The 19,259-nt window shown below is 38.7% G+C and overlaps 1 protein-coding gene across 3 annotated transcripts in view; it reads right to left on the reverse strand.

The window, feature by feature from the left end:
- The window catches only part of SECISBP2L (SECIS binding protein 2 like), a 48,335-nt gene extending 37,368 nt beyond the window's left edge, over positions 1 to 10,967 (reverse strand). For 2 of the 3 annotated variants that reach the window (XM_045822519.1, XM_045822517.1), the window contains exons 1-2: positions 9,954 to 10,186; positions 2,180 to 2,358 (exon numbers count right to left, since the gene is read on the reverse strand). In XM_045822519.1, the coding sequence (XP_045678475.1) occupies positions 2,180 to 2,358; positions 9,954 to 9,977 (203 nt within the window). In that variant the 5' untranslated portion in view covers positions 9,978 to 10,186. Of the gene's footprint in view, positions 1 to 2,179; positions 2,359 to 9,953; positions 10,187 to 10,840 lie in introns of those variants that run through there. The other variant, XM_045822518.1, reaches the window with a different exon arrangement.
- Between the last annotated feature and the right edge of the window lie 8,292 nt (positions 10,968 to 19,259).

Raw genomic sequence — 19,259 nt, forward strand, 5'->3', positions numbered from 1 at the left:
AGAGTGCACAACCACCAAAAAGGATGAAGTCCATGAGCCTGTACTGTAGCCTGAGTGATGATGAATATGATGCAAAAATGTCCCTTTCTGGAATATTATCCAGCAAGAAAAAGAAATGAGGTCTCACGTCACGAAAATATATGCAAGAATTCTAAATGCATATTGCCGAGTGAAAGCCAATCTGAAAAGGCTACACACTATATGATTCCAACCATGTCACAACATGAGAGAGGCAAAACTACGTACTGGGGTCAGTAAAAAGTTCAGTGGTCTCAAGGGTCTGGGAGGGGAGGATGAATGACTAGCCAGAACAGAGGATTTTTAGGACAGTGCAACGATTTCATGTGATACTGTAACTCTAATGGTGGACATATGTCATTATATACATTTGTCCAAACCCACAGGATGTACAAGGGGGGACCCAAAATAAGACCAAAATTATCTTCTGAAGGGTAGGCCCCTTGCAGTACAGGCTACCCCTGCTAGGTGAGTGTTCTAGGAACCCACCTGTATCAGTGTACCAGCTAGCGTTGTTGTGAGAGGCTGCATTTGGCTTTAGTGAATGTTTTTGAAGACTCTTTGAACACATTTGTCCATTTCGTAATGGGTGATTTACAAGTACACCTGCCCACACCACACTGTGTTCAGCAGTTTTTGACCAAAAATGGCACAACCCCCATGCCCCACCCTAGCTCTTAAAGGGAAATTTTGCCAATGTGGAAGAGGTGAAACAACACACAGCAGGAGGACTAAAGCACATCAAAGCAATGAGTTGAAAACCTATTTTAAGCAGTGGAAAAAACATCTTGATAGGTATACTGCATCAAATGGAGTACTTTAAGGGTGACTGAAACATGCGAGGATACACAATTTTTTATGAATAAAGTCCAAGGTCTTTTTGGGTCTCCCCTTGTACAACACCAAACATGAACCCTAATGTGGACTACCAACTTTAGTTATTAATGAATCAATTTTGGTTCATCAGTTGTAACAAATGTACCACTCAACCAAGGTGTTAATAACAGATGAAACTATTTGGAGGGGGTGGGGAACATATGGGAACTTTCTGTTATTGTCTGCTCAATTTTCTGTAAACTAAAACTTCTCTAAAAAATAACATCTATTCGTTTTTTTAAGTTTCAGATTATTATCTTGAATATTTAATTTCTGAAAAAGTTGTTTAGCAGTCTCATATCTCATATGTCCAGAATTTTTCAAAGAATGTGCCTCAGCACCAGTGTGTCACAATGGGTCAAAGACATGAAGAAACACTGATTGCCTTAGCACTGAGGGGTGGCTGGGTAGAGGCCTCAGCCGTTTCTTCCACGGTGCTAGGGAAGAAGTACAATTTTCTGTGTGTGATATAACTTGAAAGAGTCTAAGATTACTTTTATACAGCCATAAAATGAAGTATACCAATGAAGTGCTAGTCAGCCAGACAATCTAAGCAGGGTTAGAAAGGCTGTCATGACTATCTCAAGCTACACCCTAGTGGTTACTAGGTCACACACTACCTGAATTGCAATAATTTTGCTGAATCATCCTACAGACTATAGCACAGAAGCTAAGTTTAGAACTAGAATCTGAGTTTAGAGTTATATGCTAACCAAGCATAAAAGCTTCAAAGTTAAGGACTGATCCCTTGGTATTTTCTTCTTATGCTAGACTATCTTAGCAAGTATGATTAGATGCTTGATCTCAAAAAGGGGTTTCTGTTTACCTCTTTCTGAGTAATTCATTCCTCCATTTAAGTCAATTTATTTCAAACAAATTTCAGTTACTTATTATGAGATACTGTTTTTTGCAGTGTGTAATGCGCACTTTTTGCCCAAATCTTTGAGGAAAAAATAAGGACGTGCACTATACCTGGGTACAGTGATTACACACCACGGGCAGAACAACCCCATGCATAATGGGCACAAAACATGGGTGTGCGTCATGCATGGCAAATATGGTATATCCAAAGAACTCCATATCCTTTTAAAGAGTGACAAAATAAACTATGCTAATAAATTTTGAAATTCCACATCATTTGATTTTACTTACTCTTAAAAAAACAGAGAAATGGTTCATGTTTACAAGTTACAAAAGGAAAAAAATTAAGTAGTGTGTTTCATCAACTTCTATATTTCCTACCCTTTGCTCCCCCAACCAGAAAAGAAAATAATCAACAAATTACCTGTTGGACTGGTTTTCCTGTACAAATGGATAACAGGTAATCAAGTAGCTGGGAATTGGAGTTGGTTCTACACCAGAAACACTTCCATTATCATTTGGGAGTGCCATAGGGATCATAAACGTATCAGGATTCTTCTTCTGGGGAATAAATGGCTCCACCTCAGCTGACAGCTTGACATTCTTCAAAGAGAAAGTAAAACACATGATTAACAAAAGAGCAAAATACTTAAATAACATAAATTCATGATACAACAATATGAGTCAGTTTTTACAAACACTAGTCAGGTCTCCTCAGTACTCACAAAACATCCAAGGGAATGTAACAACAAATTAAAATAAATAAATGTGATTAGACAAAGTCATTAAATAAAACAGGGAAAAAAACTTATCAAAGGCTACTACGTTTCTATGAAATTCACATGTTATGTAATCAAAGCTGTTAAAACAATCAAGAGTACAAGGAAATCAGTCATACCTCAAAGTCCCAAAATAAAGCTGATGGTACGAAATCTAGCCCTTCAGATATGAAACAGTGTGTTTTAAACTAATTTTGTTATGGGGGGGAAATCATTAAACAGCATTCTGAAGGATAATTATATTTGTTAGAATAGTCTAAAAAAGTCTCTTTCTGACCATTTCAGAAAATTACATTAGTATGGTTAAATTAAAAGGAAGGAAAATGTCTAAGATGAATTTTTTTAAAAAGACTTAAGGGGAAGAAAACTTCTGGTTCACACTTAAACTAGGGGAAAAAATAAGTACTTTGGTTTCCTAGGAGATAAACTGAGCAAACTAAAATAATTCAGAATATGTACTCCATTTTAGTTTATTTTGTATTTCTTTTTTAAAATTGATTTTAAGAGACAGAGGGAAGGAGGAAGCGAGGGACGAAAACCAATTTGTTGTTCCACTTATTTATGCATTTATTGGTTGATTCTAATATGTGCTGTGACCAGGGGTCCCAACTGCAACCTTAGCATATCAAGATAACGCTCTGCCACCTGAAGCTACCAGGCCAGGGCCCATTTTGTATCTTATAATTAATCTAGAGATTTAAAAGACATATTTAAAAAACTAAAGTATTTAAGGATGCACATATGGGTGACAAAACAATTCAGAAAAGTAAGTAAGATCCATAAATTGGGATAGGAATTAGTTAGGAAAGCAGGAGCTATGATTGGGAGGAGGTTCCTGGAGAGCTTCTGGGGTACTTGGCAAAGTTCTATATACTAACTTAGGTGACAGTTACAAAGTATTTATCTTACAATAATTCACTTAGCTGTACATTGGGTTTAGGAGGTTTTCTTCTGCATCTGTTATATTTATAACAACAAATTTAAAAAATGTCATCATTAAAAAGAACTTTTCTCCAACAAACACACTAGGATGGCATTTATTAGATGCTCTCACCAAGACACAGTTCTCAGAATAAATTTCAGGCATGTTTCCCAGAAAAAAAATCCAAGAAAATCTAAAAATAAGACTTGATATACTTGCTATATAGCCTTAATTGAAAAAATTTTTTTCTAAAAAGATTCCACTATAAATTCAGAAGTGCTTGTAAAAAGGGAGAGGAGAAAATCATTTGAACTGTATCACAGTATTAACTCACTATTCTTTCTCCCATCTAATTGAACTTTGAAGTCTACTTTTATCTGAAGTAGATGCAGTAATTTTACTTACAAATAGCTGTGAACTAAATTCAATTTCTTGCATGTCAACACAGGAGGCAAAAACTTCAAATAATAATAGAATAAGTCAGTAATTTTCACTATGATAGTCGCTAGAACACCGAACTTGTTTGTATGAGGCATAAAATAATCAAGATAATAAAAGTTTCCTTAATAAGGAAAAAAGCTGATGTTCAACAACAAGGCACAGATCATTGAAACTCACTTTATGTAGTTCATACATATACATAAGAAAACTTAAATCACACTTAAACTGTACTAAAACGTAACTTTTTAGGATTTTTTAAAACAAAAAGTCCTTCTGAATATATGAGAACTCTGAACAGTTTTATAAATCTGGACAAGAAGAAACTGATTTGTTTTAAAGTAAGGAATATGGTTACATCAAGTTCTTTGTCTAATGTGAAAAAAGAAGCAACATTAATTATAAAGAAATAAAAAATTTTAAATAGCACTTTTCTTGATACCCCCCAAAAATACTAAATCATAAATTACTTTTGAAACAACAAATTGGAATTCTTGCTCAAGTCAAAAGTTCCAAGTTTTTAATACCTAGTTTCATCTGTACTTTTATTTAATACTTTGAGGAACTTAGGGAAGCCACTGTTCTAAAAGTGTCATGCATAAATTATAACTACTGTCTACAAATACACAGTATACAGGAGTGGGCAAAAACAGGTTAATAAAAAATAATACAATAATGAGTAAGTAAATACTAATACAATAATAAACTGTTCTGTGTACTCACAAACTGTAATCCTACTTTTGCCCACCCCTCTATACCCTTAAATATTAAAGTTTGTATTGGTTTCTATTCTAAGTGCAATTCTAGATACCAGAGTTCAACAATAAAATTCACAAACACTAAAATGATCCTTTGTGTTCAGCAAAAAAGAGAAGCTGCTGTACAGTCAACAGCTGTACAAACAGAAGATGTCACTAGCAGGAACAGACTGGCAAACTGTCCTCTAGAGTTACAACTCTATGGTTTTTAAAAGTTGTTTACTGTGACTTTAGGGCCTTCAGTTTCATACACCAAAATGTGCATTTGCTGATCTTGGGCCTGAAAAGTACTGTTAAGACTCCAAGCTATTCTTAAAATTTCACATAATAAAGCCCATATAGATAATATGTTAAGTAAGCAACAGATTTTGGCAGTATTTGTATAAAATCAAAGAAAAATGTCTTATACAGTGGAAAACAAAAACATTATGAGAAAATTAGACTAGTTACTTCATACAATGTTCTTCAGTTTGAATTTCGGTGTCTGGTCTCTCTACTTTTGCCAAAATCTATTTTTTAGAAATCACAAATTTTATAGCACAGAGCTGTCTTCTTAAAGCAAAAAAAATACAGATATGGTTTAATTTTAAACTACAAAGAACAAACTGCTGTACTACTTGCTTTAAAAAACTATGTAGTAAAATTATCTTTCTCAGAAATTGATTTTTCCAAATTAATGAAAAATCTTAATTTCCCAGAAACATGTATTTGAAAACAGTCCTACGCTAATTAAAATTTTGCATATATTAAAACCAATGTTAATAAAACCTCTTTGATGTGAATAATCTAGAAAATCCAAGAATTTATTCAAACATGAAACTATAAAAATCTTGTTTAAAAGAGGTTTTTAAAAATATGTCATTTATTTATTTTAGAGAGAGGGGAAGGGAGGGAGAAAGGAAGGGAGAGAAATACCGACGTGTGAGAGATACAGTGATAGGTTGCCTCTTGCATGCCCCTATCTGGGGACCAGGTCCACACCCAGGCATGTGCCCTGACTGGGAACAGAACCAGCAACCTTTCGGTTCCCAGGATGGCACTCAATCCACTCAGCCACACCAGCTGAGGCTAAAACACTTTCTCATTAAACAAATACATTCGGATCACTGACAGCCTATGTAATTCAATAAGTATGCATTGAGCACATATTCTGGAAAGAGCACTGTATGACAGGTTTAGTGAAAACGTGCAAATACTCCTACTAAGCTCCTATCAGCAGGAAATGCATACTAAACTGCTCTAAGACAGAACCTCCAAAAGAGGGCAAATAATTTTCCTAGATTAAGCAACAGAAGAATGACACCCACTTAATACAAAAAACTGAAACTAGAACAAAGTAACACACTCTCCTACAGTGAAATTCCAATATGTACCACACACCTACAGAAAAAATATGACCATGGAAACCTTCCACATTCTATGTGAAGGTAGAAATATATCAAATATTAAGGTATTTTTTCTCCCATGGCCAAAGGTAAAACAAATGTCTGCTGAATGAAAAAAAATTTAATACTTAAAAAAATACCTGCTGGCTGTATTGTTTTCTTATTGGAATAGCTTATACTGAAAGTAAACCACTTGCCAAAATAAACTGCAATAGTTATATGTACGTTTTACAAGACTTCAAAGTATTTAACTTAAGGTCTGTCCAGCTGCTTTACTATCCAGACATTTACCCCTTTCTTAAAACAGACTGTATGTATCTAATCCTATTAAAATATGATGACACTTTTCTAAAAAAGTTCTTAAATTTAATATTAGGTTTTGGATTATCTACTTTATTGTTTTTACATTTATTTCCTCTTTTGCTTTTGTGGGGTTTTCCCCCTAACTCCTTGCCTTCGATGCTTAGTTTTTATTTTCCCTTTAAAATGTTTCACACTATACATTTGCCTCAGAGTATAGCTTCAGCCACATCCCATAGGTTTTCACATGTAGTATGTTATTACCTTTTTGAAAGCATATAGTTCTATTTTTTAAATTCCTCTTTGAACTAAGGGTTTAGGGGAAAATATCTTTTAAATTTTCCAAATGGTATTTTCACTAAATGAGAATTATTGTTTTTTTAAAATTATAAAAGTATTATTTTAAAAATCTGTTAAGACAGATCACTAGCTTATGTCTATAAAGGCAAACTATAAGCATTATGTATTACATTATGTAGTAACTTATTTTGAATATGTTTAAGTTGCAGTGCTATTTGAAGTTTACACATTAAAGGAAAGAATTATAAGCCAGATAATTTTCTATTTATTGGTAAATTGTACTTTGTGTGAAGTCATATCTATTTGTTACACATTTGCTTTTATAACAATTAAAGACATTGGAAATCAATAATTTTGTAAATTTTTAAAAAAACCTATTCAATGTTGATATACTAAAAATTAAGCCAATGTTTACACTATTTGATAATACAAAAGAGGCCATAAACCTCAAGTGTTTCGTCACTTCTAAAGCCATTATCTATATCTTTTTAATCTCAGAACACTCTTAGGTTTCCTAAAAATAGAAACACTAAAGACTTTATAAACCAAATGAACTCCATGATTTATTCTTCACATCCCTTTATACCAGCATTTTTTTTTTGAAGGACAAAAAACTGTATTACACCAAGTCATATCTGTTCTTAGAACATCTAATTCTGGCAGTTAAAATTCAGCTACTTGTTTTTATTTAAAACAGTCTTGCTAAAGGAGATTATTGCTGAAATTCTCCTTTAGTTATAAGATTCTTTCACATAGTCATTATTGCAATTAGGACTATTATCTAGAATGTATTCTTAGTAACTTAGTTTTTATAATTTTGATCAACTTTTTATTATAATCTTGACCAAATATACACAATTTATCCTTTTAATCACAAATTTTTATATATTGTTTAAAATAAGAGGTAATCCAAAACAGCAACATGAATACTTTCAGGAAAAACACACTTAGATTTTTTAAGAAGTTACACTGTGCAATATTCCAGGGGTTTCAATCAGATTAAGATGAAATGCAGAAAGTCTGTATTAAATACTTTTAAAAAAACCCTAATTTATATTAATTGCTAACCACTTCAGTATCATAATAAGTTATAATGCCATAGGCAGTCCCAGGAATTCTGAATATAAACCAACGCTGGTGAAAAAGAAACGTTTTTGTGAGCAAAAATGGAAATTTCACACATTATCACATATTTTTCATGATTTTTACTTATCTAAATTCACCTCATTAGTAAAAAAATATAAAAGTATACCCCTAATAACCTGGGAAAACCATTACATTACTCTGGTGTAGTGGAAACAATCGAGAACTCCAAAGTTGAGAAATCTCAGTTCTAACCCCAATCTACCATTAAGTCAATGGTTCTTACCCTTTTTCAATGATGGATCCCTTTGAGAATATTATGAAAATACCAGAATCTTGCCCCAGAAAAATGCTAATATAAAATGAAGCACCAGCTTTCCAGGCCATCCAGAGACCCTTTGAAGTAACTTAACTGCCTACAGCATGAACTAAGTGAAGTAGCACCGCTCCTTTGGATCTCAGTATCCTGAGAGTGTGTGTGAACGGAAGACAAGGTTCGGTTTCATAAACTCATTTGAAATTTTTCTGTTACCTGGCATTAGGCTGAGGAAGAGGCAGGAAGTACGGGGGGGGGGGGGGGGAATTCTTCAAAGGAAAACTACATTTTTTATAAATTCTTAAATTTCTACAGGATTTTAAATAGGTGTGGACTTTGGAAAACATAGAATGAAAAAGGAAGAGGCTATCTAGTTCAGATAATCTGCTCACAGCACTTGCTGTTAAGATAATCACACACAGGTTACCATCTAAATAGTTAATTACATTTCCTCTAGGATGAAAGAAACCATAAGTATACAGGTGGTAGTTTTACTGGTTATAGTTCTGGCATCATGGTAAAATGCTGAACCCTTTCATTAGTGACATGCATACAAGAAAATCATTCAAGAAAACTTCCTATTCACTTGTCAGGCTTTGAAATCTCAGGCATTTTAAATAGATGCCCTAAAATTTTGGTTTTCATTAAATTAGATATAGGCTTTATATAGGATACTCTGAGTAACAGGAAAAGTCTGTATGTATTTGCCAAGAGGCTCCAATCAATTTTGCTTTGGTAAGTACATGTATTGTTTCATAAACTTACTTGTGTTTTCAGAGTCATATTCACATAAAGCTTTTTTATTATTAAAATTTTTGTAAAAACAAATATACACAAATAGGAAACTGTGCTTTGCCTGCAGGAGCCCAATTTCAAAATCAAAACGAGCTCTGATTAGCAACATACAATCAATCATACAGAAGAATTTGGTAAACCCTGTATCATTTATTAAGGTGCTAATTATCCATTTGTAAAATAATTAGGCAAATCACAAATCTCTCCCTTTCCTTCATCTGTTAGCCTAGTTCATCACTGGGCAAGGCCTTCCTCTGTAGAGGGGAATGTAGTGAAAAAACTTCGACCTCAATTTATGTCATTTCACAAAGGTTTCAAGAATGGAAAATACTTAAAACTTTTGGGGGGAAATAAAACATTATTTTAGATTACTTTTTATGTTGTGATGACAACGTAAAAGCCCTAATTTTCAGCACCTATTAACATGGATAATCAAGAATTAGGTGGTGCAATTAAAAACAGAACACTAATGGGACTACTTTGGGATCGGAAATGAATTTATGCTTTGAGCCCTATACCCTTAAGATTTAAACTTACTTTTTAAAAATCACTAATTCTTGCAAAGTGGTTAGGTAGGAAAGCAAGGAGAAATGGTAGTATTTCATATCTTAAAAAGGACACCTCCCCAAAACCATTGTAAAAACAATGCTTCGCTCAATGGAACGTACACCTAAAAAGTCCATAACCCCCTTTTTCTCGGTAATTGTCACACGTTCGGACAGTCTCTCTGGGTGAGAAGCCCTCAAAAGCCTTTCCACCTTCAAAAACACATTCCAAAACTGAAGAGAATGGAGAGGGGCTGGGGGTAGATTCCCTAGAAGTTATAAACCCTCTTGGGAGAGCACGGACAACTCGGGAGTCCTCTGGCCCCTTTCACCAATCCAGGGAGGAGGGGCAAAAGCGAGTTCCCAGCCTGGAGTGGGGGCTGCTAACCAGGGATGGAAAACGTCCCCAAGCCCGAGGCGGCATCTGGAACAATGCAGGAGATCGGAGCGCCTCCAGGCTCCCAGGCGAAGCAGGTCTGCGCCCTCGAGAACCCCAAGGCTCCGGCAGTCTGGGCCCGCACTCGGAGTCAGGGGCCCGCCTGGGAAGAAGCGGCGACCCCCAGCCCCCGGCCCGTACCTGGTCTGCTGGGGCTCGGTCCATGGCGCCTGCAGCCGCAACGGGCCCTCTCAGTCAGTTTGGAGAGCGCCTCGGGCCGCTTTCTCCATGGCCCCCCCGCTCGGGTCTACACCAGGCTGCGGACCTCCGCCCCTAGGTGCCTGGCACTGACTCAGAGTCCGGCTACGCCACTGGCCGAGGAAGAGGCTCCAGCTCCGAGAGATGGAGGAGGCGGTGGCACCCTTGGGGTGGGATCATCTGGGACGGAAGCCGAGAAGAGTCTAAATGTGCGGGAGGCGTAGCCGAAAATGGCGGCGCGAAGGAGGACAAGTAGCGGGGGGGGGGGGCTCCCCAGAGGGGCAGTGGGCGGGGCCACTACTGACGGCCTGCGCGGACTCTCGTGGAGCCCCGAGTGGCTCACCTGGAGACTGAGGCCAGGGGCACAGTCCTAGGAGCAGGTGCCCTTGCAACTCAGCGCTTCGTATTGGACATAACTGCCCCTGTGGACTGTTAAACTGGAGGGGTACCGGATCACTTGGGACCCAGGACACCCGGGCTCCAGCTTCAGGGACCTCAGAGACCACGTCATTATCCCAAACCACCTCTTTAGTAAAGTTGTAAGAGTTTTTATCTGCCCGCTGGACATATGATCCTTATGTTACCCAGCTAAAAGTCAGCCGAGACTGTAAAGGAAAAGACGACAGAACAGCCACCCGAGAGACACTAGTCAGAAGGCTCCACAAATACTTACAAATTAGATCATTCATTGCCCAGGTCCAGGTCCTAGGCTCACCTCCAGACGGATCCCGCCTATCTCACAATCCCTAATTTTACCCAGAGTCGGTATCCTACCTCCCGGTAGATAATTATGTAAGGTCTGGGATGTTATTTTTTTCCACTGTACTTACTCATTGCTCCTTTTAGCTCCAGTTCCTTAGCCCCTTGAGGAAGGGGACTTCCCTGAACCCGCGCACTCGCTGCGCCTGGCAGATGCCCCGCGCTCACCTCCTCGGGCACACCCTCCACCGGGTGCCCCTGCCCGGAAGCGTTCTCGCCCGCGGGTCAGCTCCGGGGTGAGGAAGGTAAGTAAGAACCTGCATAAGCTAAATTACACTGAAGTGAAAGAAGACAGGATAGGTGACTCCTGTTTGGGGGAGTGATGAACGTGGAAATTCAAGCTGGGAAAGAGGATTTTTAAGAAGTTTGCTTTGTCATGTTCAGGGGACATCGGTCAAGACTTGAATTGCCTTTTTGGCTAGTCTAGGTTGTTAGTTTTATTTGGATAGAACTCCAGAAAAAGGCTGGTCTGTAAAACCCCTAACTGTACTTGGGTTGATAATGTACTTTGACCTCATGACAGATGCTCTAGTTGGTCAACAAGACTTACATCAACTCTGGCAGTAGAAACTGTTTGTAAGGAGATCTCTCATTTTAAAATAAATTTTTAACTCTTCTGCCTCCTCAAATTATATATGTAGGTATATACATATTTATGTGTTTAAATGGCACATGTGTGTATGAGTGTTACATACATGAGCATTCATGTAATGTTAGGTCCCTCGTGCCTATAAATGAATACTGAGTGAGTTTAGGTTTGCCAAGAAAAACTAAGCTTTTAACACGATTTAGTCATGTAAAGTAACTGATGATCATCCTCCTTCACAATTTTCAGATAGAAAGAACTCTGAATTTTTAGAATGTCTCCCCACAGGGGGTCTCTAAACATAAGTACATAAATAATAATAATGCACTAGTAATTCAGTCTAAAAATGCTGCAGTAGTTGGGTTTTCTTCCTGAGGAAATTGAAATACAGAATCTCTAAGGATTTTTCCATAGGGCAGGATTTTTATGATTGTGGAATAGTTCTTATTGAGAATCTTCTATGTACAGGACATTTATTTAAATTTTAAGAGCAAGCCTTGGCTGGGTGCCTCAGCTGGTCAGAGCGTCATCCAGATACATCAAGGTTGTAGGTTCAATTCCCCATCAGGGCACTTACAAGAATCAACCAGTTAATGCATGAGTAAGTGGAGCAACAAATCGATGTTTCTCTCTCTCTCTAAAAATCAGTAAGTAAAAATTTAAAGAATAAATAATAAATTTAAAGAACAGAATTATAAGAACAAAATGCTATAGTGCCCTTCTTTTTTAATGCAATCCCAGAAAAGATTGCAATAGCTATTAGGATAAAAAAAAATTAAAATCTATGAAGAAAAAGAAGACATTTTAAAAAATACTACATGGTACAGATGATATGATTAAATTTTCATTAATTATTTTCTTCAGCAATAAATATTTATTTTTGAAAAGATTTTATTTACTTTAGAGGGATGGTGAGGGAGGGAAAGAGGGAGAAATATTGATGTATAAGAGCTACATCAATCGGTTGCCTCTCACACATGTGAAACTGGGGACCTGGCCTGCAACCCAGGCATGTGCCCTGACTGGGAATTGAACCAGCCATCTTTTGGTTCGCAGGCCAGGACTCAATCCATTGAGCCACACCAGTCAGGGAACAGCAATAAGTATTTAATATGCCAGGTTTAAAGCTAAGTACTGGAAGTATAGCAGTTAACAAGACAGTGTTTGTCTTGTGGGCAAGTCATACATAAAACAAGAAATTATAGGTGAGCTGAGTGTCATGAAAAAGAAAGTTCAGTAGGTTCTACTATGCTGTGGGAGAGATGGTCAGGGAAGTCACATCTAAATAAATAGCATTCAAGCAAAGACCTGAAGGGTGAGTGAGAATTATAATACATGAAGTAGCAAAGTATTTCCAAGAAAAAGAAATGGTGTGTGTAAGGACTCTGAGGTAAGAGAGAGAATCCAGCTCATTCCTTGACATGTGAGTTCAGGATGAGAGGGATGATCCAATAGAGCAAGGTCTCTGAGAAGGTTGAAGGGGATAGGATATAAAAACCAGGGGCAGAAACTGGCCTCCAGTGGGAGTAGGAGCATGCTGCCCACAATAACAGAAGAAAAGGAAGAAAGGATAATATGACTGCACATACATTTGTAAGTTGAGGGAAGGCCTGTCTTGTGACTTGCATTTTCTCAGTGAAGTAGGAGGCAAGGTTATCTGCTGACAATGGAAGGAGGCAGAGCTGTGACGATCATGCATTTGTCAATACTCAGCAAACATGTATTTAATATGTGTTCATGTCATTATATGTAAGTTGTACATCAAAAGAGAAAACTGTAAATAAATATTGAATTCTGACTTTCATAAATGCATGCACCTATGTAACTCAAATCTTAAGATGTAGAATGTTACCATTACCCTCTGTGTCTTTTAAAACTTCACTATTTATATCAAATGTTTATCTGATTCACTATTATATCCTCACTATCTATACCAATGCCTGGCACATAGCAAGTACTCAATAAGTATTTATGGAATAAATGGGCATGTGATGTGACCATAAATCAGGATTCTTTCATCCAGGGGTGGGTTTTTTTAGGCATGTGCATGTTACTGAATAAGCAGGTTTGAGTAGGATGCGAGCACAAGATTTATTGTATATTTAATCCACTGTCTCTTCAAATTCTCTGAGGACACTTCTTTTTTTATCCTGAGTAAAATTTCATGCATGCCATGCCAACTTTATTCTAAGGTAAAGCTTTTCCTTTTCCCAAGCTCAGTCCTGCTTCAGGCAGAAGGCTGCAAAGGGGTATGAGGCACAGACCACTTTTTTAATATTTTCCCTTTTTCATCTCCACCTCCTCCACCTTAACTACTCACTGATTCAGCATTTAGATTCCCACAGGTCTGGGTTTTGGTGGGAAGGGCAGTGCAGATTCTCAGTTGTCTCAGATGCATGACATGCGTGAAGGCCATTCTGGGCAAACCACCTATGGCTCTGGCCCTCAGCTCTTGGGCTCTGAGGGTTCAATTCTCTGCTTGATCCCTTGGGTGCCCTACCGCCTTCTTAGCTAGACTCCCTTTTAAATAGCTTTGGGGTCCTGACTGGTGTGGCTCAGTGGGTTGAATGCCTGCCTGCAAACCAGGACATCACTGGTTCAATTCCCGGTCGGGGTACATGCCTGAGTTGTGGGCCAGGTCCCTGGTTGGGAGTTTGTGAAAGGTAGCCACACGTTAATGTTTCTTTCTCTTTCTCCTCCCCTTCCCCTTTCTCTACAAATAAATAAATAAAATCTTTTACAAAATAAAATACTTCAGGAAGAATTCTCTCCCACCACCCCTGGGAACATTTAGCCAGTTTCCACACTTGATTTATCACATATCTATCCATCCCTCTATCAGCCCACTAATCTATCTTATTTGTGGTGCATAACAAAGTAAATTGCCAACATCAGTATACCTTCCCCTGGGAAAAATTTATGTATCCACAGTTGGTAAAAATGCAACCTATTTCCAGTGTCTCTTTCTCTCTCTAGTTTACCTTTGATTTCTCAGGAAGTATCAGATCCCAGGTGCCTGTATTCCCCCAGGCCCTAGGTGACTTGTATCAAGTTCTCCAAGTGTTTCCCTGAAAGCTCCTCTCACTGTAGCTTGAGGTAAGGGGAAGCATCTCTTTTTCCCCATTGGAGGTGTAGGTAGGTATCAGGTGTCTCCAAAGCAATACTCTTCATGAGTCATCAGTCCCCTCACCCCAGTTCTGCCCACCCTGTATGGCCAAAGAGATGAGTGATGATTAATGCTGAGCCACAATTTCTCAGCATGTCTTAGATATATCCCTTACAGGCCATGGGCCTTTGGAAGTCACTTAAGCCTCTCTGAGCCTTAGTTTCTCCAACTCCACATTGCACAGGGTATTTGTGAGACTCAAGTTAAAGTACTGAATGTGAGAACACTGCATGCTCTAGAGCAGTGGTTCTCAGTCTGGCACACTTTAAAATCTAAGGCCCTTCCTTAAACCAGTTGAGTCAGAATCTCTAGAGTAAAAAATTGTTCAGCCAGCCAGAGTAGCCATAACATTTTAAATCAGATCAAGTCGCTTCTCTTTTCAAACCCTCCAAAAAAACCTTCCCATCTTAGAGTTCCCTCCCTGGAACACAATGGCTCAGATACCATCTCCATCACTTGCAGACCCCCTGGGCACAAAGGTTGAATTGTCAACCTCCTGGAGTCACAGAGGTAGGTCATGCATTCCAGTTCCTGGAATAACAACCTTCTACATGCACTAATCACTGAAGCCTATCAACTAAGACTGAAGCTAAAATCTTTAACTCTTGAATTCCCTTATCAATTCCAAATGAATGCTCTGAGCATGCACCTTACTCAGCACAAAAACTTCAACTATGGCTCACCGTATTCTGTGCTTTTCTTCCTTCTGACTTTGTTCATATGGTTCCTCATACTTAGCATATTCTTCCCATCTTGCAACTCATTTCCTGGATGAAAAGAATCCTCTTCAAGATTCCTCTAGCTTGTGCCACATCCTGCCTTAAATCGTTTGTGTACTGTGTATAATTATTTATGAAATTATTTCCTTTCTCAGTGTATACTCCTCAGGAACAGTGTTACTCAATAATGTTTGTTGAATGAATGAATGAGCTTGCCATTGTAGCTGACAGACGTTTATCAGAAGAAGAAAGAGAGGTAATTAAATGGGAGAATTAAATAGCAAACTCGCAGCTCCAGTGAGAATACAGGTTGCACATGAGTGAAATAGAAATAGAAGATGATAACATCCAAAGATAATTTGTGGGTGGTAAGATCAACTCCATGAAAGATCAACAACTATAAACATCCTTGTGAATAATCTGGTTTAGGTAAGAGTGTGTTGAAGAGGAATGAGTTTATAGCATAAATGGACTCTGAGAGCCAGATAAAAAGCTAGACATCACATTTTTATGGCAGGGAGGACTTCAGGCCAAGCCAGCTAAAAACAGGAAATAACTTCCCATCTTTATTATGATGTCCTTCAGATTATTTTCATGAACTATTCCAATTATTCATCTGTTTTGGAGGACACTATCTTATTATTGTAAAAACAATAAATCTTTGCTACTTCCATTCAGAAGTGCCATATAATCTGAAATTGAAAAATTTCCTTCAACTCAATGTTTTTTTGTCCTGCTCTTAAGAAGTTTTGTTTATAAGCTATCTGGATTTTTCAAGTTAGTGACTCATGTCCTCAGTTCCCCAAACCTAGGTTCTTTCTGGAATGTCCTTTTTGAACCAGCAGGAGCTCACTTTATCAGCAGGGCCTGATTTTGGGAGCCAGGAGTTTATGAAGCTCAGCCTGTGTAGCTCTTGTTACCAAATTTCCCTAATGCCTTCAATCAGCTTGACAGAGCGAGGTGTGCATCACCAGTCTCAGAAGGGAAGATAAGAAGTTTAAGTTAACTAAAGCTGACAGAAATATAGTCTCTGGAAAAAATTCCTGTTCCAAAGAACACCATCAGAAGAAGCATATGTTGCAGATGAGAGAATCTGGTTTTATCCCTTTTCTTGAGTTTTAAATGTTTCTTTTTTCATAAATAATATCATAGCAAGAAGAGCAAAGTAAAAAGAAAGAAAATCATCCACAAAATGAACTTTCTAACTTATGAAGGGATTTTCTCCTAGTCTCTGTTCATCTGTATGCATAGATATCTCTCTATATAGTTTATATTTAGGTAACCTGGGGGCCCTCAGACCCATTATACAACCGAGTGTTAAGGGCCCATTCTAGAAATGAGGTAGAAAGAGATCACTGCCCTCCACTCTCCTGCTCCTGCCCCCAGCCTGTAGAAATGAGATCTGGGAGCGTGGGAGGAGCCTGATGCAGAATGGAGGGAGCTGAGAGATGAGGCCTCAGCACCACTGCGATGCCAAGGCATGCCTCAGTCAGCCTGATGCATGCGTGACCCAGAAGGCCAGCGACCCATCATTGACCCTAGAACACCACAGGGTTTCTCCATAAGACCTGGCAAACCATTTCCCACCTCTTTAAACAATAGCTGGAATCTTCAGGCTGATGATTATACCAAATCCACACTCTCCTGCCAAACTATCTAGGCCCTGCATTATGTCAGCTTGTGGGTGGAAGGCAGTATTAGATAAATATTGACAGAAGAAAAGATAATATATACTACATTTTAGGATATATAAAATCTTAAAATTGTGTTGGAGATAGAGATGGCATTAATACTTCCCTGTTTTTATTTTCTCCCAGAAGACCCATCAACACCAAAGTCAATAAGAAAGTACACAAACAAGTGTTTTTATTGTCTTACCTGGTTATAAAACCCCAGGCTCTTACACAGTGCTTTCACAATCTGAACTGGCAGAACTCTTAAGGAAAACAACTGTAGCAATCCTGGCTTGCTGCTTTTGGCTGGTAACAGACCAACCCTTCACCTATCAGTGGACCTTGGGGTCTCTAGACTCTCAGCTGTGCTGAGTCCTAACAGGTTACATTTCTGGGGCTTTAACCTGGTTCAAGTCCCTGGAAGAGAAACAACAGAAACTACACTCACCCTTCTGCAGGCAAGAATACTGCTCTGTGAAGGTTGTTCACAATGATCCTCTACTGAGTAGTACAATAATAATAACTCACATTGTGCCAGAAGTAGCACTGAGCCCTTTACAGAAAGTATACCATTTAATCTTCACAACAATCCTTGAGGAAGGAATTATTGACTTTTTTTCCCCCAGAAGGGGAAACTGAGATTTAATTAGCATACCTAAGATCCGCCCAGTAAGAAAGTGGTGGAACTGGAATTTGCATACAGTAAACCAAGGAGCTCATCCTTAAGGACAGCAATTGCCTGATGGTGAGAGAATGCATGCAGGAGACACGTCACAGTTTGCCTTGGATCTCAGTCCTCTCTGGTGCTCTAGTTACACTGTTTGCCTTGCATTCCAGCCCAAAATGCCCTGGGATAGAAAACAAACAAAACTCAAACCTAATGAAGCAGAAGGCTGAGAAAGGCTGAGAAAGGCTGAGACGGAAAGAGGAACTAAAGGTCTGGGGTAAAAGGTCTTTCTGGTAAGTTTAGGCGTCTATCACAGGGAAGTGGTTTTGGCCGTCCCACCCAGCCTCCTGGGAGGAAAGAAGAGCGGCAGCTGTTGCGGCAGAGTGGCTCCAGAGAGAGACTCAGATGTCCATCCCGTGTGTTAATACATTTTTCCAGGGTGCAAAAAAATACATGGTCTTCTCTGCAGGCATTCCAAATGACAGAAAACCCCAGTGTGTTTGTGAAGAGGAAAGGGGGAGGGGAAAAGGAATATACAGAGAGGAAACAAAAGAAGAGAGGAGAAATAAGAACATCAATTAGGGTGAAGACAAAAATTGTCTCAGGAAGCCCCTTGGACACCATGGGCATGGCCTGAAGTTCTCCTGCTTCTCAACCTGCCCAGCCGGGGCCATCCACAGGACAAGGGAGCGGGTGGGGAGAGTTGGAGGTGGAGGGGAGTTCTGATAGAATCCCACATACACCTACTATTCCCCGTCTCGTCTCTATCCCATCTCATCAAGTTTCCCTGTCTTGCTTTCCTGCTCTTCCTTTCCCATTCTGCCACCCCCTCTCCCTTTTCCATCTCTCCACCCTTTACTTTTTCCTTCAGTGCTTATTTTCTCACCTTGTAAATGCACGCAGCCCTATAACAGTTGCTAGTCCTGGCTCTGGAGTGTGACTCTTTACTCCCTTGTTATGAATTGAGTGAGTTGTTGAATCCAAAGCATCCAGTGTCCCTGCTCTCACTGAGGTCAGGACCTGTGGGGAGCAGTTGGTAGCATCCCAGCACTTTCAAAGGTGTAACTCGATTCTGAGTATTTGCCTGTTCCACTCAGGACCCCTGGAAGCCTTGAAGTGTATCACGTGGAACATCTTGTAATTCTGCTGCTGCAGGGGAAAGATGTTTGCATTCTTTGGGAATCTATGACTCAGTGTTATTACTCTCATTCCTTCTGGGATCATGGAGTTAGTGGTTCTGTGCCTTCATGTTTTTTTTTTTTAAGTCAACACAAGGTGAAGTTTTTTTCAATAAAAAACCTGGCCCAATATGAGGTCTCATTCTATAAAGATGTATTATTTCCAAGTTCCTTTCACACTGAAAGGAACTTGGATAATTTACCAATTTTTTTTTCACTATGTGCCTTAGATATATCTCACTAAAAACTGGTATTGGACACAACAAAATAACATTTGCAGAAGGTAATACTGTAGTGACAGCACTGAGATTGATTGTTATGCCCTTTGAGTACTTAAGTGGTTACATCCTAATTATGTAGAACATTGGTCCACTAACAAAATAGAGGACAGCAGCTGGGCATTTATGTCATTCAATGTTCAGAGATAAAGTCGGCCATCCTTTTCCATTATTTTCTGCAGTTAAGATTTTATATTGAAATCTGACAGCGGTATTTTTCAAG

This window comes from Phyllostomus hastatus, unplaced genomic scaffold (genome assembly GCF_019186645.2).
Source record: "Phyllostomus hastatus isolate PE091 unplaced genomic scaffold, TTU_PhHast_1.1 phas_scaffold_501, whole genome shotgun sequence".
NCBI lineage: Eukaryota > Metazoa > Chordata > Mammalia > Chiroptera > Phyllostomidae > Phyllostomus > Phyllostomus hastatus.